The 23,087-nt window shown below is 32.8% G+C and overlaps 9 protein-coding genes across 9 annotated transcripts, besides 1 other annotated feature; 6 read left to right on the top strand and 3 right to left on the bottom strand.

Annotated features, from left to right (window-relative positions):
• Positions 1-699: part of a mobile genetic element that runs on past the window's edge.
• A 2,371-nt stretch (positions 700-3,070) lies between these two features.
• Positions 3,071-5,507, top strand: TVAGG3_0335190 (regulation of response to stimulus; the record flags this gene model as incomplete). Its single annotated transcript, XM_001327798.1, has 1 exon — positions 3,839-5,500. The coding sequence occupies one exon, from the start codon at positions 3,839-3,841 to the stop codon at positions 5,498-5,500; it is 1,662 nt and encodes a 553-aa protein (XP_001327833.1).
• Positions 5,508-7,321: 1,814 nt separating this feature from the next.
• TVAGG3_0335180 (regulation of response to stimulus) lies at positions 7,322-9,948 on the top strand (the record flags this gene model as incomplete). Its single annotated transcript, XM_001327797.1, has 1 exon — positions 7,329-9,728. One exon carries the CDS (start codon positions 7,329-7,331, stop codon positions 9,726-9,728), a length of 2,400 nt encoding a protein of 799 aa, XP_001327832.1.
• A 52-nt stretch (positions 9,949-10,000) lies between these two features.
• On the top strand, positions 10,001-12,175 carry TVAGG3_0335170 (uncharacterized protein; the record flags this gene model as incomplete). The annotated part of the gene is made up of 1 exon (XM_001327796.1): positions 10,001-12,175. The coding sequence occupies one exon, from the start codon at positions 10,001-10,003 to the stop codon at positions 12,173-12,175; it is 2,175 nt and encodes a 724-aa protein (XP_001327831.1).
• A 42-nt stretch (positions 12,176-12,217) lies between these two features.
• Positions 12,218-14,129, top strand: TVAGG3_0335160 (WD repeat-containing protein family; the record flags this gene model as incomplete). Its single annotated transcript, XM_001327795.1, has 1 exon — positions 12,707-14,101. One exon carries the CDS (start codon positions 12,707-12,709, stop codon positions 14,099-14,101), a length of 1,395 nt encoding a protein of 464 aa, XP_001327830.1.
• Positions 14,130-14,555: 426 nt separating this feature from the next.
• TVAGG3_0335150 (proteasome regulatory particle assembly) lies at positions 14,556-16,460 on the bottom strand (the record flags this gene model as incomplete). Its single annotated transcript, XM_001327794.1, has 1 exon — positions 14,620-16,359. The coding sequence occupies one exon, from the start codon at positions 16,357-16,359 to the stop codon at positions 14,620-14,622; it is 1,740 nt and encodes a 579-aa protein (XP_001327829.1).
• A 90-nt stretch (positions 16,461-16,550) lies between these two features.
• TVAGG3_0335140 (EF-hand family) lies at positions 16,551-17,921 on the top strand (the record flags this gene model as incomplete). The annotated part of the gene is made up of 1 exon (XM_001327793.1): positions 16,551-17,921. One exon carries the CDS (start codon positions 16,551-16,553, stop codon positions 17,919-17,921), a length of 1,371 nt encoding a protein of 456 aa, XP_001327828.1.
• Positions 17,922-18,493: 572 nt separating this feature from the next.
• Positions 18,494-18,943, bottom strand: TVAGG3_0335130 (vesicle-mediated transport; the record flags this gene model as incomplete). The annotated part of the gene is made up of 1 exon (XM_001327792.2): positions 18,494-18,943. The coding sequence occupies one exon, from the start codon at positions 18,941-18,943 to the stop codon at positions 18,494-18,496; it is 450 nt and encodes a 149-aa protein (XP_001327827.2).
• Positions 18,944-19,408: 465 nt separating this feature from the next.
• On the top strand, positions 19,409-20,089 carry TVAGG3_0335120 (ankyrin repeat-containing protein DDB G0279043 family; the record flags this gene model as incomplete). The annotated part of the gene is made up of 1 exon (XM_001327791.1): positions 19,409-20,089. One exon carries the CDS (start codon positions 19,409-19,411, stop codon positions 20,087-20,089), a length of 681 nt encoding a protein of 226 aa, XP_001327826.1.
• Positions 20,090-20,316: 227 nt separating this feature from the next.
• TVAGG3_0335110 (ATPase activity, coupled to transmembrane movement of substances) lies at positions 20,317-22,954 on the bottom strand (the record flags this gene model as incomplete). The annotated part of the gene is made up of 1 exon (XM_001327789.2): positions 20,510-22,954. The coding sequence occupies one exon, from the start codon at positions 22,952-22,954 to the stop codon at positions 20,510-20,512; it is 2,445 nt and encodes an 814-aa protein (XP_001327824.2).
• Between the last annotated feature and the right edge of the window lie 133 nt (positions 22,955-23,087).

Here is a 23,087-nt window from a genome sequence, read left to right as displayed (position 1 = left end):
TACAAACTAATATTATGATGCATGTAGTTTATATTCATTGAGGCCAATGCCGGGATATCTTGCATTAAAAAAAAAATTCAAAGAATTGACAATTAGATAGCACAAATTTAATTCTCTAGACAAAGTATTATTGCTTATATATTCAAAACATTATCCTTAGTTTTGATATGTTGGCCAAAAATTTTCGTGTTATTTTTTGTGTTTAAGCATAAATTATGTATTTACTTATGAAGGATAAGCATTTTATTCATTGTCATAAATATGTACCATAACAAATTGATAAAATTTTAAAAAATTGTGTATTTTAGCGGGTATTATTCTGGCCAATGCCCGTTGTTACAAGATTTAATATTAACCATATCAATAGCAGACTCAATGTAAAAATTTAGATATATTTTTTTTCATTATTCAAACTTTAATAAATTTAGTATAATGAATGATTTTGTTTCGTGTATGATACAGAAATGAAAAGCTTAATTAATATTATTTTGCATTTTTTCAAGAATGTTAGAGTATATCTACATTAAAAAATCAGATTCGAACTGCGATACTGCATCAAATTGATGCACATCTGATAAGGATCTCAAAAGAGTAAAGTTAATTTTTTTGAGTTTTTTTAAGTTTTGGGCCTTAGTAAAACACCATCTCGAGCAGTATTTTTGGGACGACGATAGACCTTATTTGGCCTTACAGTGGACCCTTAAATATCTGGATCACTCACTGATACGATGAATTAAACGATAAAAATAATACAAACTCAACTAAGTTTCCTGTCTTTCAACCAAAAAATATTATGCAATTTAAATTAAATTGTTTATTCAAAGATAAAACAAAGATAAAGTAATTATAATTATCATATACTTTATGAATAACTCTCTAATTGGATAAGATTTTCGTACAAATATTTTTATTAATATCGATAAGAATATGTTTACCTACTATCACCATATGTCGATAAACGAGAGTAGAGTGATTTTTATCATCGAAACTTTTTAAAAGCTGTAAGCAGGAAGTAATAATCTTGTTTTTTCTGAGTTAGTTGTAGAACTATTGATGCCCGAGTTATCATTGTGATGCAGAAGGATATCAATGTACTGACTGAAGGATATGAATTGAATTGAATTTTATTGAATTTCAATTTGATCAAAATTTGTTGAAATAATATGAAAGTGTCAACTTCTGTATCATTCTCCTTCACTCCCTCCTTATTCTTTCGAGAACGAAGCTAGCTCAGCTTTCGCTGAGCGAATTGACACTTTTCATGCCCTAAACGTACATACTCTCAAATTTATCGAAAAAATTAATACCACCTAAACTAGTATATTCTTATTTTAAATATGATATTATCCTTATATTCCACACTAAAATTCATTTAAATCAACTTTTAAAAAAGTTCGAATCCTGCGCGTCTCATTTTTTAAATTTTCCAAATGGAAAATTATATTCTCCTAAAGTGAAAACGATTTTCCAAATTGACTTCCTTAGTCAAACATATTTTTTATATGTATTTATCACAATCAAAATTTATGAATTATTATAACAAAAAAAATTGTAAATTAACTTTATTTCGTTTTTCCTTCTCCTCTTAAAAATATTTTATTGCAGTGCTTAAGAATCTTAGACAAAGAATATTTGCAAGTACAAATGTGGACAAACTCCTCTTTGCTTTGCATCGACATATAACAACGTTAAGTAATCATTGATCCTTATCAAATGAATGATAAAAAACCATTCTCTATTTTGCATCATAACATGTCTGTATTTTCATTATTATTGATTGTACAATGCGTCTGGAACAAATATTTTATCAAATTCTATGTATCAAACTAAAATAAGCAAAATAAGAAAATTAAAACAGTTCAAATTTAAACTTGAAAGAAATTGAATTTGAAAACTTCATTTTCAGTCATAACTTGGAAAAGCTGTCACCTTATTCATTAATTTTTGTGACACCCAATTCCTTAACGCCTGTTCAGAAAAAAAAGTATATGTTTAGATATGGAAAACCCAATTCCAAGATGGTATTATCTAATGATTTTGTAATAGGGAATTATAGTAATTGATGTTAAAGGCAAAATTTGAAAAGAAACTAATTAATGATTTCAGCTTCTTTCGGATATCTTATTAGGTGGGAGAGAGCGCGTTAGGCATTACAATTTCTATCTTTCGATTCCCATCAATAGATTTTGAAGAATATTTCATTTTTCAGATGATTTTGTGAAAAATAAAAATTCTCGTAATTAGAATTCGAGTTCAGCAAATTTAAATTATTTTCAAAAAAAAATCAAATCTATTATTCAGCCAATTATATCATAACTGCTAATACTTAAAGTGGACCTATAAATCTCAAACGGTAGCCAATAAATGGGTGATAAATTTTAATATCTTCACTATCTAACAAATCATTGAGGTATTACTCCATTGGTGTGGGTTAAATCCAGTTTATTGTTAATGTAGACCGATTTATTCATTATTTCCCATACAAAAAAATATCAAAATAAAAAATATAACTGAAAACATAATAAATCAAATTCCAACTGAAAAGGATTTGTATCAAATTTAACAATTAAACCATATTTGGTTCTCAATAACATGTAGATTAACGTAAGAACATTATATAAGAATAGATTCTAAAATTTCAGAGAATTTTTGTTTTTAAATTTTTCATAAAAATATTTCTATATTACGAGCATTTGATATGTTTGTTTTTAAGTTCTCAAATTATTTGAATAGGTTCTGAAATCTATTTTTGAGACCACTATTTCATACGACAATTAGCTTTAATAGCAACCTTATTACTGCTACTAGGTAACTCCAGTTATAAAACTTAGCCCTGTTTTTCTAGAGGTGGAACGCAAATTAAAGCTTTGTACTTTAATCTATTTGAAAAACTGATATTTCACTGGTTCATTCATTGGCATATGGTATGTTTTAATGAAGGTATTATCCAATGTTTCTTCCAACCACAAAACAATTGTTAGATTCCATTCAAATTTAATTTACCGGCGTGAATTGGTATACAAAAATTTAATCACAGGCTTTTTTTGTTATATAAAAAGTTGATTTGATAGAAAAGTTGATATGGGAGCAAAAGAGTAAATGACAAATATTAATCCTGAGTTCTACTTTAATTCTGGAACACTTCTCAAAGATGTCAATATGCCTGATCCAGATCTCATTATTTCGAGTAATTGTCTCGAAATTTATGGAAACAGCGTAAGTGATTATTGTTTTTTGCATTCAAAAGAAACATTACGATCATTCAGATTTGGTCCAAATCCACAACTTACAACAATTGGTAAGTACTCTTTTTACAATTGTTCAAAATTACAACGAATTGATCTTTCAATGTGCACCAAACCTACAATTATTGGCGAAAGTGCATTTTCATACTGCACATCAGTTACAGAATTATTTCTTCCCGAAGGACTCCGATACATTGAAAAAAAATGGATTTTCATATATAAAAATCCAATCCATTGAAATTCCATCAACAGTTATTGATATTAAGGATTATGGATTCGGATATATATATTCTTTAAAATCAATAACTTTCAAAGAAGGATCGAAACTTCAATCTCTTTCAAATAATGTATTTATAAGTGCAAGATTTGTTGAATTTAAAGTTCCAGAATCAGTCCAATATATTATCGGTGCATGTCTAAATGATGTTGCTACATTGACAATAATTCGTGTTCATCAAAACAATAAATATTTTGTCAGTGACAATTATGCGGTTTATACCAAAGACTATACACAAATTCTTGTTTTTGCAGCAAATTCAAATTCAACATATAATATCAATCCTAAAGTTACATTCATAAACCATGGTGCATTCATGGGTGCAAAATGTACGTCAATCACAATACCTCAGAGTGTAAAAGTTATTGGGACATATGCATTTGCTGTTACATTGAATCTTAAACAAATTACATTGCCTCCGAACATAACAACAGTTTCCATGGGATGTTTCACTTATTCAGGTTTAACATCAATTGATATCCCAGAAAAAGTAACAAAAATTGAAACAGATGCATTTGCTGGATGTGGTTCATTGAAATCAATTCTTCTCCCAGGAAATTTGAATGAAGTCGGAGGAAATGCGTTTCCTCCAAATCCAAATATTAATTTTACTTTTAAAGGTGATTCTCAAATAAAGATTGATAGTCAAATGTTGATTATGGCCAAAGATAATTCGTCAATATCTTTACTACTTGATCCATCAGCAACATCAATTAAAATCCCAAGTCAAGTTAAACGAATAAAATCATCATCTTTTAAGAATAAGAAGAGTCTAATTTCTATTATTTGCGATGGAACATCTGAATTAGAAGTTATTGAAAACGGTGCATTTTCATATTGTACTAGTTTGACATCAATTCCTTATTTCCCAAAGCTCAAAGAAATAGGAAAATCTGCATTTTGTCAAACAAAGCTTTCATCTCAATTTATATCTCCAGCAAGCTTTGCATATCTTGGTAATAATGCTTTTTCCGAAGTAATAACATTACCAAGTGTTTCATTTTCATCAACTGTAAGTAAATTAACAATTCAAGATTCTGCATTCGAAGGATATACATCTTTGAGAACTGTATCATTCGATGAGTGTACATGTGATATTTTCATCGGACAAAATGTTTTCTCGGGATGTACATCTCTCGCGACATTCAATGTCATCAATCGTATCAAATCGATTGACTCCGGAAGTTTCATGAACAGCGGACTTATCACTATCACATTCGAAGGGAGCAAAACATCGTTCGACACACTTCCATCCATGCTTTTTAAGGGATGTTCAAATCTTAACGAGGTCAGCATCCCGAACAACATCATCTCTATCGGTAGCGAGTGCTTCAGTGGAACATCTATCACACGTGCCAGTCTTCCAGACAGCGTCGAATCTCTTTATTCAGAGTGCTTCAAGGGCTGCACTAATCTTGAGCGTGTCGACATCTTTTCTAGTTGCAATCTTTCAAAGGTATTCCCAGGAATCTTCGAAGGCTGCACATCTCTGTCATACATCAGCGACTTCACCAGCGAAAACCTTGTTTGTCACAACAGCACTATCTACAGCAAAGATTTCAGCCGCGTTTACCTGCACGCTCCTGCGTGCCGAGACAACTACATCAGCTTCGACCGTCGTCTGAACAGTGTTGCAGACAGCGCATTCATCAACAGTGCATACATCGAGATTGTTGTCTTTGTCGACAACAGTGTTAGCAGCATCGGCCGTCGTGCACTTGAATCATGTATTCGTCTTAAGCAGATCAGCATTCCATCCAGTGTCTCATCGATTGGTGACAATGCATTCATTAACTGCATCAGTCTTAAATGTGGTGTTCTTTTCCAGAACAAGACACAAAGATTCGTCGATATTCTCACATCAAGTGGTCTTCCCAAGACATCTCTTGTCGCATGTCAAGCATTCAGCTGCAGACCACAACAGATACTGAATATTCCTATTCCAACTATTCTATTTACTGTTTTTATTTTAATGTAAATAAAAGAATATATACATATTTATTGTAGTTCCAATTGTAAGGGCAATGCGTTGACTAATACATCACCTATTTTTCATATCAAATGTTAGATATATAAATTCAACAGAAAATTGAAGAAAACAATTCTTTATTTTTGAAAAGAGTAAAAATGAAAACATCATATGATAAAAATTCTTGAAAATTCTCTTTATAAAATGACTTATGATCTATTTCTTATAAGCATTATTGATGTGCTCCACTTTTTTCGGAGCTGTCATTGGAACTGGATCTATTCCACATGAAAGCATTCTTTCCAAATTGGCAGATGATTTGATTACCTTTTTATTTTGATAACTAATAGTCCTTATACCTGATGAAATATCAGAATCAATATAGACTTCAAAAAGATAAATAGCTGGCGAAATTTCTCCTGTTCTCCCAAAAAATACGTTTGTCACTTTGTTCCCAAAAATTGATGTCTCTGTTAATACCAATTCAGTAGCATATATTGCAAAAAGATATTCACCACGATTATTAAGAATATTACAGGAAAAAGTTCTTACAACATCTTGAAAAATATCGATTGTCTGTTTGGAATGTGTGTTGTTATTTATTGTGGAGAAATTTATACAATATGATATTGTTGAGTGAAGTTTAATTGCCGAAGTATCTTTTGCTTTATTAAATGAGCAATTTAAAAATTTGAAATATCCATAATTTCCATTTATTGATAGAGTAGTTGTATCTGAGGCAAAATTATCATTGTTTTTGCCACAAAATATTACTGAAGTTAAATAAACCGATGAATTGTTGCCCTCAGAATAGAAGAAGTGGCCAGAAACTGCCGCCGTGCATTCATTTGCACAAACCTTATCTAAAGCAAATTTATTTCTGGAAGTGGCAAATATTGCCCCGCCTTTATCTGGATCTCTGCATTTTTCAAATAAAGACCTTTCAACTAAAATATTTAATGAAAGGTTCCGCAAAGATATTGGATGAGTACGCATATTTTTGAAGGTACAATCTTGAATTAAGTAATTTGCATAAGAATTTCTTGACGTAAAAACATTAAAATTGAATTTAAAGTTTTGTTTTTGTTCAAATGTTCCATTGATATGCATATCTCCGAAATGATCAGCCCACCTTGACTCTGCACTTCCACAAAGTATTGATAGGAAGGGCAGAATTTCCATCGATCGATTATTATATTTTTAATCAAAAATTGGAATGAATTCATATTGAAATTGAAAAATTGAATGGATATTTTGAAATAAACTCCGATCGAAAAAAATAAACCATTTTAAACTATTATTTGGATATCCTGGTGAAAACCAATTGGATGAGAAATTTAATTTTATAAAAAATAAAAGAGAAGGTCCGTGTAAAGACAAAATAATTGGTTATTTTTATTAATTCGCTGGATAATTATGTGATTTATTAATAGGATAAATGGTTTATTAACATCCCAATTATTAAAATTCAATATTTCCAAATTAAAAAATATTCTTTAGCTGCTATCAATATAATTTGTTGATAAATGTTATGCACATATAATTTGTGCGTTAATTCAGATAGAAATCCATTAATTCTAGTAAATCTCAAAGGATTATCAAATATGTCATGGAATTATTCTAATTATATATGCCACATGTTTAGGTATATTCATATCCCTCAAGTTTCCTCGTCAAAAATCATTGAAAATTATAGATTTTTTTGAGTTTTCAAATATTTTATTATGTTTGAGTGAAGGCAATATTTAATATTTCGACCAACCACATAACAAATGAAAATCTGAGACCTTTCAATTTTTTTATGATAAAAAGTTTTTGTATCATGCCCAACAAATAGATGACAAATATTGATCCTGAGTTCTATTATAATTCTGGGACACTTCTCAAAGGTGTCAATATGCCAGATCCAGACCTTATTATTTCGAGTAATTGTCTCGAGATTTATGGAAATAACGTAAACGATTATTGTTTCCTATATTCAAAAGAAACATTAAGATCGTTCAGGTTCGATCCAAATCCTCAACTTACAACAATTGGTAAGTATGCTTTTTACAATTGTGCAAAATTACAACAAATTGATCTTTCAATGTGCACTAAACTTACAATTATTGGCGAAAGTGCATTTTCTTACTGCACATCAGTTACAGAACTTTTCCTTCCCGAAGGACTCCGATACATTGAAAAAAATGGGTTTTCATATATAAAAATCCAATCCATTGAAATTCCATCAACTGTTATTTATATTAAGGATTATGGACTTGGAAATATTAATACTTTAACATCAATTACTTTCAAAGAAGGATCCGAGCTTCGATCACTTACGAATAATGTATTTCTAAATGATAATTTTGTTGAATTTAAAGTTCCAGAATCAGTTCAAGAAATTACTGGAACATTTGCAAACTCTGTATTAACTTTAACAATAATAAGAGTTCATCAAAATAATAAATATTTTGTCAGCGATAATTTTGCTATATATTCTAAAGATTATCAGACAATATATGCTTTTGCACCAAATTCTACGTTCACATATGAAATCAATCCGAAAGTAAAATACATAGGATATGGTGCATTTAAGAATGCAAAATGCACATCAATAACAATTCCTCCTGGAGTTACAAGTATCGAAGGATGGGCATTTGCAACTGCAAAAAATCTTAAACAGATTAAGTTGCCTCCAAATATAACAATAATTAATGATTATTGCTTTTATAATTCAGGTTTAACATCAATTGATATACCTGAAAAAGTAACTAAGATTGGTGTTGGCGCGTTCACAGGTTGTAACTTCTTGAAAACAATCCTTCTTCCAGGAAATCTTACTGATGTTGGTGGAGGTGCATTTCCTCCAAATCCAAATATTAATTTTACTTTCAAAGGTGATTCTCAAATTATGATTGACAGCCAAATGTTGATAATGGCTAAAGATAATTCGTCAATATCGTTATTACTTGATTCTTCAGCGACATCAATTAAAATTTCAAGTCAAGTTAAAAGAATTAAATTATCATCATTTTTGAATAAACAGAGTCTAAGTTCTATTACTTGTGATGGAACATCTGAACTAGAATATATTGAAGACAATGCATTTTCATATTGTACTAGTTTGACATCAATTCCTTATTTCCCAAAGCTCAAAGAAATCGGAATCTTAGCATTTTATCAAACAAAGCTTTCATCACAATTTATATTTCCAGCAAGCTTTACATATCTTGCTAATAATGCTTTTTCCGAAGTAACAACATTACCAAGTGTTTCATTTTCATCAACTGTAAGTAAATTAACAATTCAAGATTCTGCATTCGAAGGATGTACATCTTTGAGAACTGTATCATTCGATGAGTGTACATGTGATATTTTCATCGGACAAAATGTTTTCTCGGGATGTACATCTCTCGCGACATTCAATGTCATCAATCGTATCAAATCGATTGACTCCGGAAGTTTCATGAACAGCGGACTTATCACTATCACATTCGAAGGGAGCAAAACATCGTTCGACACACTTCCATCCATGCTTTTTAAGGGATGTTCAAATCTTAACGAAGTCAGCATCCCGAACAACATCATCTCTATCGGTAGCGAGTGCTTCAGTGGAACATCTATCACACGTGCCAGTCTTCCAGACAGCGTCGAATCTCTTTATTCAGAGTGCTTCAAGGGCTGCACTAATCTTGAGCGTGTCGACATCTTTTCTAGTTGCAATCTTTCAAAGGTATTCCCAGGAATCTTCGAAGGCTGCACATCTCTGTCATACATCAGCGACTTCACCAGCGAAAACCTTGTTTGTCACAACAGCACTATCTACAGCAAAGACTTCGGCCGCGTTTACCTGCACGCTCCTGCGTGCCGAGACAACTACATCAGCTTCGACCGTCGTCTGAACAGTGTTGCAGACAGCGCATTCATCAACAGTGCATACATCGAGATTGTTGTCTTTGTCGACAACAGTGTTAGCAGCATCGGCCGTCGTGCACTTGAATCATGTATTCGTCTTAAGCAGATCAGCATTCCATCCAGTGTCTCATCGATTGGTGACAATGCATTCATTAACTGCATCAGTCTTAAATGTGGTGTTCTTTTCCAGAACAAGACACAAAGATTCGTCGATATTCTCACATCAAGTGGTCTTCCCAAGACATCTCTTGTCGCATGTCAAGCATTCAGCTGCAGACCACAACAGATACTGAATGTTCCTATTCCAACTATTCTATTTACTGTTTTTATTCTCATGTAAATAAAAAAATATTATATGTAAATAGTTTCTTCAAAATTTTCCTAATGCAACTAACCTTTTTACTGTATTGATACTCTTGTAAATATTGATCTACCTCATATCTTCCACATGCACAACAATACTATAGCCGAATCTTTGAAAGTACATTTAATGATATCTCTTGATTGAAACATTCATCCTCCCTAGTAATCATAAACAACCAAACATGAAAGAATGTGATATTACTGTCATATTGTGATAAAAAATAAAAAACGAATTTTTTAAAATTTCAGATGTCGGATTTATCACAGAAACGTCCGGCAACTGTAACATTTGACGTTGATTATCATAGGCCCACTACCCGTAGTGGCATCCGTACTGCTACTAGTGGAACTCGTGATAAGTCTAACCTAAAATCTCCAAAAAGAACAGTAACGCAAAACTTAAAAACAGCAGATCTCTCGCATATTACAGATCAGAAAGAGATTCCCAATGTTCCCACCTTTATTCCAGATGAATTTAACAAAGTTGTTGCGACTCCAATTCCAATTAGACCTGGAACCTCTCAATTAGATCCTGAAAGCAATCAATGGATGACAAAAGTTTTCCCATCTCCTGAACCTAGTAATACTCGTGAAGAAGTAGAGCATCTTGGACAATGGTTAAATACAGTTCTCGAAAAAAATCAAAAAGAATCCAAAGATCCAATCGAATTAGCATCAAATGCAAGAAATTGGTTTACAATTGCTTATGAGGAACTTTGCAGACAGGTTTCTGTCGAATGTCCTGAAAGATCTACTCTTTTATTATCAATATGGAGACGTTATCAGGAACTATTCGCAAGAGTAGTTCAATTACATCAAGAAGAAAAGACGTATCTCGTTACTTGTCATAAAGAAAGAACACAAATATTAAAAGACCAGTTAGAAGTTAGTCAATCTCGATTAAAACAAATTACTCAACAATACAGAGATGATCAAGAGCGTTGGTCAAATGTTAGAGAAAGAGATGAAACTAAATTTGCAAATATGAGAAAGAAACTCGATTTACAAGTTAAAAATAAGCGTTCCCTTCAAATGCAAATCAAAATTTTACGCGATCAACTCGAAAGACCGAAATCAAATAAAAATTCTCAAGAAAAATTTGACTTAAAAGAACCCGAAAAGCATGAAGAAGAGGAGGAAAAGGCAGTAGAAATCAATGAAAGATACATTTCAGATAAAACTCATGCATTTAGAGGTCGTGTTAGAAAAGATTTTCCGCAATACCATGATATCGTCAATATGCTTGATGATATCTCAAGATACGTCGACCAGGAAAGAACTCCTGCAAATATTACTCGCGAACAATTCCCTACTATCTTCCAAACCGTTCCTCCACTCAGAATTCCAAAAATTCGTACGTTAAAATGGGTTTTGGCGGCTTTATCTTACTTTTATGCTGCCAGATTGACTGAATTAAGTGATAGAAGGATTGTTAAGGACTGGAATCCTAATAGACAGCATTTTGCTGAAGATATTTACGAAATTTTTTTGGTAATTTTCGGAAATCCTCAAGAAGCAGCAGAAACGTTCTTCGATTTAATAGAATCAGCAAGAGTATATGCCGAAGAAGGTAATCTAAGGTGCAAACACTTTTTACAATTTGTTGATGTAATTCAACCATATAGAGATTGTGTTTATCTTGATTATTATTGCTTCTGCTTAGGTTGTTTCATGATAACTAATGCTTCTCAAGGTGTTTTGTTCAAAGACGAGTTTGATGGAGCTGAAGTCAAACTTAGTCCTGTCAATGGAGCACTTGCTATTGATCTACTGAAGAAAGTTCTTTATTCTGTATCTGATAGTGCTTTTGCTGAGAGTTTTGTCACAAAAATGAGAAATGAATTAGTAATTCCTGAAGGAAAAGAGTTCGATGTGACTGTTTCAGAGGACCAAGTATTAGACATTCTTATTATGGCTTATGCAGCTGAAGAAAGTCGTATGACAGACCAAATCCGAGAACAATACGAAATGGATGCAGCTCAATTTGGCGGAATTGTCACTTTCGGTCAGTTCCAGACATTAGCAATGTTCTCTTCTAGAAAATTAGATACGAGATCATACATAGAAATGATGAGAGAAACTTTAGCGAAAATGAAATCAGAAACAATTTCACTAGCAGCGCTTATTGATGCTATGCATAAGAGAGCAATGCTGGTACCTTTCTCTTTTGAGAGAGTTGACTATGATGTCAATGATCATCAGGATGATATGTTTAAATTTATCAAAGAAGAGTACGAATTCCATTTGCCTGAAATTGAATCGAAGTTGGAAGACCTCGCAAAGGCTGACGAGGGATTATTCAAGCAGTTACAAGCCGCGAAAACGAAATTCGACCAAGTTATTGAATCTAAGAGAATCGGATTTTTCACAGAAGTTGCTCAGAGGGATATATACATGAAGTTGCGTTCAATTCATGTCGATTAATTTTTATTATATTTGTTTGTTATTTATCTAAATTTTATGTTTGTAATTTTTTATTAACTCATTAATACATTTCATCTCCTAGTTTTGTTCTAACAAGACATAGATTTAATAGTTTTGTTATGCAATAACCTATTGTGTACAAGATAAGAAGTTATCGATTTCTAAAAAACTGAATTCGATATAATTTATGTTATTTTCCGTTTTTAAATTGATGTGATTAATATATTTTAATTTCAAAATAAGTCAAGATCGATTAAATAGTTTACAATTGCAGGCATTTTCTCCGAAAATGAAAATTGGAAATTAAATCTCCATTTGGCAAGTTGTTTATTTTTGCTTTGTGGTGCAGGCGATATGAAATCTCTCTGAAATCAAGTTTTAATTCTTCAAATGATTTTTCGCAAACGGGACACCAGGAGGATAACAATTTAATTTTTGTGTAAACAGTATTCCTAATACGGAACCGAAAGTTGTGCGTCGATTTCGTTTTTCTCATTCAAAAAAAAAAGGCACTTCAAAAATCTTACATCGATGTTCAAACGAGACGAGCTTCCTCTTGAAACTAGTTTTGGTGTCTCCGAAACGACAGCCAAAGTTTCCAAGATCAACGAGCTCATTGAACACTATACGGAATCGATTTTGAAATTGAAAAACGAAATTATGGAATTACAAAATTTCACAGCACAGTCAAGGATATTAAACGCACAATTTACCGACGATTTTCAATATATACTCCTTTATAAACAAATGTTAAGTGCCGAAGTAAGTAAACTCAAATCTATGAATCCTTACGCTTCAGCAGGCATTATTCCACAGCAGCCGGCACCGCAGTACCAGACTGATGTGAGTTGCGCTGCATGTCCGGCTCCTCCTATGCCACAGCAACCTCAATATCAAGATTACCAAAATAACAGACAAAACGTAACGACATCAGATTTCCCTTATACGATTGAATCGACAAATCCATTTTTCAACAAAAATACAGTAGTAATTCGCTATCTCATTGATGTAAGATCTGTCATATGCGCAGTCCAGTTTGATCCTACTGGTCGCTTCTTTGCATTCTCTAGTCCTCGAAATCTACATATTGTTGATGTTAATGATGGTTCTCTGTTCTGTTCAGCGGAAATTTGTTCAAATCTTCCAAGGGCTGAATGTCATAGTAGAGATCTTAAATTTTCACCGGACGGAACGATGATAGCCGTAGCTATCGCTCCCTCGTCAATTGGTATCTTTTCTCTTCAAACTCAGACGATAGTGAATACTCTTGATGGACATGTGAAAAATGTTTCATCGTTACTCTTTACAGCAGATTCATCGCGCCTCATATCAGGTGGCTCCGATGGAATTATATGTATTTGGGATATGAAAACTATGAAATTAATCAAAAGTATTTCAAATGGAACAATAGATCAAGATGCACAGACCAACAAAGATGGTGCAATTGCTTCTATAGTTTCCGGTCCAGGCGGAGCCTATTTCGCCGTTGGATTCTCAAATGGCAATGTTGGTATTTTTGATAGGAATTTTGACCATCAAATTTTTACATTCCAAGCCCATAACGAGATGATCCTTTCTCTTTCTATTACTCTAAAAGGAGAATTGGTCACTGCTTCCGGTGACAAAACACTTAAAGTTTGGCAAATTACAAATTCTGGTGCCCAATTCAAGCGAACTATTGAAGGACACACGAATTTCGTAACATGTGCATGCACCTCATATACAAGCAATGTTCTGATCTCAGGATCTAAGGACGAAACAATCAGGGCTTGTAATTATGAAAAGAACACTCATTTGTTCACAGCAAAAGTCCACACGAACACTGTTTTGGGCATCGCACATCATCCAAAAGAGAATATGTTTGTTACTTCTTCAGGTGATGGCTTTGTAATTGCTTGGTCTTACAGACTTCCACCAACATTTTAATTTGATATTCTTAGATATTTGTTGTTTGATATTAAATGTTCTCTATATATCTTTTATATGAATAGTATTTACTGATAATAGTGTTTTTATATATCAATTTATGGTCTTTTTTTCCAAAATTTTTTCATTTTTGAGATTTTAATTTCAAAATTTGTTAAAAAATTCTTCATTTTTCGAAAAATGAAAAAAATTTGGAATTTTCACATAATACAAATGAATTGATAATTAATAATAAATAATTTCTATCATAAGAAATTGAAATCAATCATAAATATTGAATTATATTTTTCCAAATTCTCAATAATTTTGATATTCAATGGCAAGTCAGTTCAAAGCTACAAAATTTAAATAGGAATATCATGTTCAGGATAAACATTAACTCATAGTTCAACAACAATGGATCAAATTTTATCAAAAATAAAAAAGATGTTATGAGTTATCAATGTAGAAATGTATAACAAACATGTTTATAATAATAACAAAAGATATCTATAAAAATTAAAAAAAATTATTTTGAATTAAATCTTAATTTTCAGATTGGAAGAGAGTATCTGAGCGATATCATTATATCCCAATTCAATTGCAATAGCCAATGGAGTGCGGCCAGACTCATCTTTCAGTCTTGCAGCGTCATGTGCGACAAGACACTTTACAGCCTCGATTTTATTGTTTTCTACGGCGAAGTGAAGTGCTGTTTCTCCATGGAACATACTCTGTCTGTCAATGTCTCCACCTTCTTGTATAATAAATTCCATTAAACTGACAAGACCGAGTTTTGAAGCGGCCATTAGGGCTGTATGCCCACAGAGTGTGTCCATACCATCTATTTGGCCGTATAAACAGTAATCATTCAAATATTCATCAATTAACAAGTTGTCGATCAAATGAAATGAAGAAATTGGGATCATTTCAGATAAGTGGTGGATCATGTTTCTGTAGCCGTGTCTTGCAATGTCATCTTCCCAATGAAGGTGATAATCATCAATTTCGGAATCGAAAATATGGGAAACAATAATTGGTTTGTTACTCATGCAAGCAGCCTCTAACATTTCCTCATTAACAGGTACAAATTGTCGAAGAAAGAAAAATATCTTTGTTGCACCGTATTCAGCGGCCTGTTCGACTAAATGATAGTTATCTATGCCATTTTCGATCATATCTTCTTCAGCAAAATCTTCTGGAGAGTAATCAATTACATCTTCTTCGTTTTCTTCATCCGTTTCATCGAATTCATGCAGTATCCATGCATCTTCGTCATATTCCTCTTCATCATCATCTTCGTAAGCTTCTTGTTCTTCCTGATTTGGTCCATTAGCTACATTTCGTATCATTCTTCTTGTTTCTTCGATAATTCTCTGCATAAAAGCAGGATCATTAATGCTTGCATGCTCCGGTGGTATATGAAGTGCTCTGGCTAGATTTCGAATATTTTCTGGATATACTGGTATATTTTCTACTCTAATGGGCTCATTTGGCTGTTCTTGTGTAGTTTCTGTTTCGTTATTAGTAGTGTTAGCTTCAGGGGCTTGTAAAATGTTGTTTATTTGTTTATCATTGTTAATGAAATTAATAACTTGTTCATTCGTAGGATAATAGATGGAACCAGCATCTTTTGTCCCAACACTGATGATTTTTCCATCTTTATCCCTTTTAATGTACTTCTGTTCGTCTTCTGGAGAAATATTTAGTTCAACATCTTTCTTTTCGGGTTTTGGATCGGTAGTTGGTTTCTCTTTCTTTTCTTCTTCTTCCTCGTCGTATAAATCCTCTTCTCCATTCATTATTCGCTCAAGTTCTTTGTTGTAGATTTCTTTGAATTCATCAATGTCATCATAAAGAAGAGCATGATCTATTGTTCCTTTAGGAAAGCCGAGCTCAATTTGTTCATCGATATCATCTGGAACATCATTGAATTCTTCTTGATATTCATCTGGAAGCTGAACAAGATCGCGAATCTGATATGCTAAGTATATGTTTGTATCACTTAAATCTAAATTCTTGTAAGTTTGAACAAAATTTCTTAAAACAGTTCCAAGCATCTTTCTATATTTAATTCTGACAGTAGAAATACGATTTATTTGATCATAAACTAACTGTGGAGGAAAAACATTCAAAGTAATAGCTTTATTTACTCTTTCCCAATATTGTTCAGCTGTTTGCTTCTCAACTGCCCAAAGATAATAAGAGTATTTAGCTAAAAGTTTCATTGGCTCAGGAAGTGTGAATGGAGTGTAAGGACCATCACATTTCTGAAACATTTTTCAAATGTTCAAATAAAAAAAGTAACAAAATATTGTGGATACAGTGACAAAAAATTGTGAACAGTGGACGGAATATTTCCCCTCAAGTCCAAATGCTGTTAGGAAGAAGAATTCATATCTAACCGGGCTTCGCGCCTGTAAAAATATACAAATTTTAAATTGAATAATGTACGTTGAAAATTTTTTATATGAGTGCTGATCTTTGCGCTGCTTTTCGGAGTTTTCTTCTTCAGTTAGCAGAAACAAACATGAAAAGATGGAAGAAATTCACTGGAGACTTTCCAATGACACGAGATAAATTTGGACAGAGAGTTGTCGATTCAAAATTTACAGAAAATCCTGTCGAAATTTCTGTACTTTGGGATGCATTTAATGTTGAAATGAATGAACTTCAGTTTAGAGAATTCGTTGCTTTCCTTCAGAATGAAATTCCTGAACAAGAAGTTCCAAGAATTAATACATCAGATCCTATGGTTCTTATGAACAATGTTGCTCTTCAAAGAAGAAACGTTATTGATGCTTTTCTTCAAGTTGACCCTGGAGCAACAGGATTCGTTTCCCAAAAAGAATTTACTGACGTTTTAATAAGTCTTCGAGTTGCATCAAATCCACGCGAAGTAATGCCATTAATTATGACAATTGATGTCAATAATACAGGCCATGTTAGCTACTACAAGTTAATGTACGATTCATCTTTTGTTAAACCAGAAAGTCAACGCTCAACTCGCAAAATACTCGATCACTCAGCTCTTACAAAATCTCGCGGTGAGTCCAGAATACCTCAACCAACACATGCTGGAAGACATTTGGATCCAACAATTTTTGGCGACAAAACCATTGAAACACAAGAAGCTCCACGCCCAGGAAGATGCTTAGATCCTTCTATATTTGGCGAAAAACATCAAGAACATGCCGAACAACCTGCTCGTGGAGGAAGAAACCTAGATCCATCAATTTTCGGTGAGAAAGTACACACAGAAGTTGTTCAAAACGAACCAATTAACTACGATTTCTCCAAGACAAAGGATGGCACTGAATATTCAGAAGAAGTTGTTATTTCCTTAATTGCAAGGACAGCAAATACAAAATTCCGCAGTATTAGAGATTGTTTCGGCAGTTGGAGAAATGGAGAACGTCTTGAAGCAAGAGATATCTTACTTGGAATGGCCCAAGAATCTAATATCGAATTACCTCTTCCAACAATCGATAGATTGGTTTCTCAATACGGAGGACCACTTACAGTAGCCAGTTTCACTCGTCTTGTTAGTGATGGCGCTAGAATTAACGCTCCAGAACCAGTTGCAGCTGCTCCACCTCCAAGAACTGAAGTAGACGATATTATTGAGAAACTCGCAGCAGGAGTGAAAGGAAAGGTTTGGGAAAACGTCATCATGCCGTCAAAGAACGCGTTAGATTTGGCAAGAAATCTCAAGAAATTGGGTGTCAACGTTAAGAGTGATGAAGTTAGAGGTCTTTTGGCTGAAATGGGAATGCAAGGAATCTGCAACGCCATTAAAGAAAAGAACAAACCTCCAAAACAAAGAAGAACTCAAATTTAATTTTTATTACGCCAAAATTTATACATATACGACTGTATTTCAACAAACAATACACATGTTAATTCATATATCTTCAGAAATCGCTATATTTATCGAATTTAATTGAAATGAAAATGAATTTCCTTTCAAATTAATAGAAAAACGAACATATTACTTTACAAAGTTATATTACAATAAATATTGTTTATTTCATAGAAAATTATACAAATTTTTATCTTATTTGTGTTGAATTTTGACTTAATCATCTTCAGTTTGTGAGTACCCTTCGAAATAGTATAATACTAAGCATACTTCTAATAAAGATTAACAAATTTCATGGAAATAGAAATTTGAATCTTATATCTAGATAAATGATGTTTTAAATATATGTAATCTAAAAGAAATATGTATATTGGATACATTTTCCTTCCGTAACTCTTTGATATCTAAAAGTATTTTGAAATACAATTTCATATTTGAAGTCAACTATCCAAATATTGAATGATTTGCTTAGTTCGAGAAAAATTTAAAGTATGATGAGGTTTTGGAAAGAATAACAATTTTATTTGATATATATGGATAGAATTTAGTATTTAAAAGTGGAAAATTTTGGCAAAGAGTTCTCTGCCTAATGGTAAATAAGATAAAGCTACATAAATGAAAGAAACAAATTCTAAAACGAAACCTATAATAACACCAATCAATCTTACTTTTCCGAATGCAAAAAACATTGTAATGAACATTCCTACGAATAAACCAATCGCTGCATATTTTCTATCTTTCTGGAATAAGGATGAGAATAATTTTTTGAAAGTGATAATGAAACCTAATGATAAGAATAACATCAAATTCATAATTGCAAACAAAATCGCAAACTTTCTGATACGTAATAATGCAATAGCGAAAATAGACATTGTTCCAGCAAAGAAAGAGAAGAAACCGCACACAATAGAGGCAACAATCCTCTCTTTCCAGCTGAGATTGAGGCAATCCTTTTCTTCTGGCTCACTTATGAGATCCACGAGTCCACCCATAATAGGCATTTTTTTGTTCTGAAGATTTTTTTGAAATTTCAGAAAATTTTGGATGGCAACAATACATTCTACTTCAGCTATTGGTCAACTGAAGAGATTAAAGAGCTTAGTGACCAATGGGTTCAATGTTAATTCCATCACACATGACAATTGGACCCCTTTACATCGTGCCGTTTGGAATGATCAAGAAAACGTTATACGATTTTTACTGGATTGCACTGCAGATTGCAATATTCCCAACGATAAGGGCAGAATACCACTTCATCTCGCAGTTATTAAAGGAAATTTAATAGCCGTTATTTTGTTAATCGAACATCATAGCATAATTTCTTTCAAAGATAAGTTTAATAAGACCCCTTTACACTATGCATGCAAAATTGATAATCCTACTATTGTTAAGTTCTTATGCGAAGCAGGTGCTGATGTGAATGCAACAGATTCGGAAGGTATTCTTCATATTTTTATTGGACTCCAATGCATGAAGCTGCAGCAAAAGGATCAGAAGATTGTATTAAAATGTTACTTGATTATAAGGCAAATATTAATTTCTCTCACAAACACATTGTTTCACCTATTCATGTTGCCATAAATACAAACCAAATCTCGTCACTTAAGTGTCTTCTAGAAAATAACGCAAATATTAATGCAAAAAATTTAAACGGAGAAACTCCACTACATTTATCAGTTAAAAAGACAGAATTCATGCCAATGCTACAATTACTATTAGATAATCAAGCCGACACAAAATCGTTAGATAAAGATAATGAAACACCTTTATTTGCTGCAATAAGAGCCAAGAATTTAGAAGCAGTTAACATTTTAATAACTCGTGGTGTTGATTACAATCATCAAAACAAATATAAGCAGACAATTTTACATATATCTTGCCAAATGAAGTGTATAGAAATAATAAGACGTGTTTTAGACTTTACCTCAGATATAGATTGTCAAGATTCTCACGGTAATACACCATTACATTATGCTACAATGAATGATGCTATTGAAATTATCAACACATTACTAGCTAGAGGAGCTGATGCTACAAAGAGAAATCTTGAAGGCAAGTCTCCTCTCTTCTATTCGAGCAATAAGTGCTCAAAGATTTTCAGACAGCACTTTTCAAACGATTATACATATTCTTACAAGAGAAAATAATAAGAAACTAACAAAAACAATTGAATTATACTAGATTCCCCTGAAAATCCTTTAATATTATATATTATTTTTTTATGTTTGTATGTTATATATAAAATTATACTATTGTATAACTTTACGATCTCAAAAATTATGCAAAAATGTATTCTGCAATAGTTCTTTAGCAATGGAATAAAATACAATTCATACGAAAAGTTAAAATCCATGCTGTAAACTCTCTGTTCTGTTCTATGGTTAATGCTTATTCATTATATATGATTTACAGAATATTCGGCTCATTTGAATTTTATAATTCTTTTTTTTAAAAGCATAAATCTATCAATTTGATTAAAGAAATATGCTCATAAATTAATGGAAAGAAATAGATTTAAAGAGTCAATATTCGAAATAGTAAGGATATTTAATACAAAAAAATATAACTTACAAAGTATCGTTATTCTGAACAGCAACCATATCACTATGCTCAGACATGTGGACAATTTCCATGAAGACTCTTTCAAGCGAAGAAGATGAACAAGTGAAGTATGAAATTCCATTATCTCCGTCTTCTCCTTCTTGAATGATCTTGAAGAGTTGTGAGAGAGCCATTGATTTGGCAGGAAGAGAGTAAATCCTTGCTTTCGGACGTTTGATTGTCAATTTCGCTCCTGGCAAATTTTTCTCAAAGAATTTGTCACATTTTGTTTCAGTTTCATCTGTTTCATCTTTTAGCATTAAATCGATTCTGAAATCAGTACCAAACTTCTGTGTCAAGTACTGTGGTGATCCGCAAGTGTAAACGCACCCTTTAACCATGATTGAGATGTTATCGCACAAGAATTCAGCTTCGCTTAAGATGTGAGTGCACAACATGAATGTTTTCTGTCCTTTGTACTTGAGAATCATTTCATGGACTTTGTGGGAAGCGACTGGATCCAAACTTGCTGTTGGTTCATCCAAAAGTAGAATCTTTGATGGACCAAGGAAAGAAAGTGCAACAGCTAGTTTTCTCTGGTCACCACCGGACAATTCTCTGATAGGAATATCTTTAAGATGCTCCATTTCCATGTCTTGGATAAGTTGTGCTTCCAATCTTTTTGCGTCACTTTTATCCAAACAATGTAAAAGTGAATACATGTAAAAATGCTCATGAGGAGTCATTTCGAAGCAAAGATGAGTGTTGAACTGAGGACAGATACTCAATATTGTCTTATCAGTCATATCCTTCAAGTTAACACCATCAATCTCAATCTCACCGTCAGAAGGTGGCAAAAGTGAAGTGATCATTCTAATCAAAGTAGTTTTTCCTGCACCATTTGCACCCAAGAATCCGAAGATAGAGTTTCTCTTTACACCAAGTGTTACACTGTTTACAGCAGGTACTGGTTCATTTGCTGTATTAAAGAATAAACGAGAAACATTCAAAATTCTGACAATGTAATCTTTTGAATTTCGAACATTTTCTTCCATTTGTTTTGCCTCTTGAGTAATTGGATGTTTTCTCTTCTCTTCTTCAAAGAAATCATGGTAATTACCGAATGTTGCCCTTGCATTTCTTCTTGCCATGTATATTCTCACTCTTTCTACAATAGCCAATAAAATTGCCCACTCAACAATTCCAGCGAATTCCATGATGTAATAAGCTTGTTGATTGCGATCTTTCCAGTACCATGTCCATGTCTGTGTCATGAAGCCCATTCTAATCAACACGCCCATGGAAATACGTTGCATGGTAAGACTTGGAATCATTGCAAAGATCCAATCAAGCCAAACAGGATTTGGCTCGTAAGATCTGACAATGTCAATGACAACAGGGATGATATCGAGGATACAGAGTATGATAAAGGCATTTCTGGCTGCAGAATTAGGTAAATCGAAGAAGAAACTGATGGTGTAAATAAATAATATAAATGAGGGACCTAATGCAGCGTAAATGTACCAAACTTGGAAGATATTATCAAGGAAAGCTCGTGTACGTGCGATAATGAACAACGACCAGACTAATGTAGCAGTTACTAACCAAAGAATAAAATCTAGACAAAAAGTGGCTGTCCAATAAGGAATTAGTGTTAATGTACAGCTTTGCATGTACTCACGGACTTCTCCAACTGTATCAATGATCGGTTGTGAACTTATAATTGGAATTGTTGATAAGAAACTGCCACAAAGGAGCATTGGAGCGATTTGGCCGAAAATAAAGTCAAGGACACGCTCCATGAGAGTAACAAATGAAATGTTGAAGTCAGTGTTTACACCGTATGCCTTCTTCCACTTAATTCTGTAATCATTGACTTCTGCGTAGAGAGGTTGCGTTACATTGGTATCAGGAATCATCCATGTAGTATTGTATATAACTGGGATATCGTCTGTTCCATTACCTCTGAAGTAGAAACCCATTCTTTGTGATGGAGGTTCAACTTGCGTAGTAATTTCGTTATATATGAATGAATTCGCTTCTTCTCGAGTTTTGAAGTACGTGAAGTTCGGATATCTGCCTGTATCGTTAAAGTATGTTTGATTTATCAAATCTAAGTAACTTTTGTATTTTTCAAGCATCGTTTCGTTAGCAACAATAAATAAGTTATCATGAAGTACTGAAAATGAATTAAAAGTAATTGGAACATCTTTTTCTTTACAAAGAGTTGCAATCAACCATTGAGCAACAAGTGCTAAAGATGCGAAAAGAAGTGTTGCAAATGTTGAAAATACAGTAGTTTTCCATGTTCGTCTGAATAATACTAATCTCCTGAAAAGAATTGCCTTGAAATGATTCCAAAATTTCGATGGCTTTCTTTTTTGTTTGAGTAATGGTATATCTAGACTACTTTCTGCTCCTTCTCGAGATACTAAATCTCCTTCTAATAAATCCTGAGATACTAAATTCATCAAAAAATGAATTGAATTGCTTGAAAATTCAGAAGTTTACAAAGAAATGTGATCAATTCGACCTTATAAAAAATATCACTACATGCTATAAAAGCATTTTCATATGATGATTATCAGAAAAACCATGAAGTGA

Source organism: Trichomonas vaginalis, chromosome V (genome assembly GCF_026262505.1).
Source record: "Trichomonas vaginalis G3 chromosome V, whole genome shotgun sequence".
Classification (NCBI taxonomy): domain Eukaryota; phylum Parabasalia; order Trichomonadida; family Trichomonadidae; genus Trichomonas; species Trichomonas vaginalis.
The sequence above is the reverse complement of the archived record's forward strand: the minus strand, read 5'-3'. Positions and strand labels throughout refer to the sequence as shown.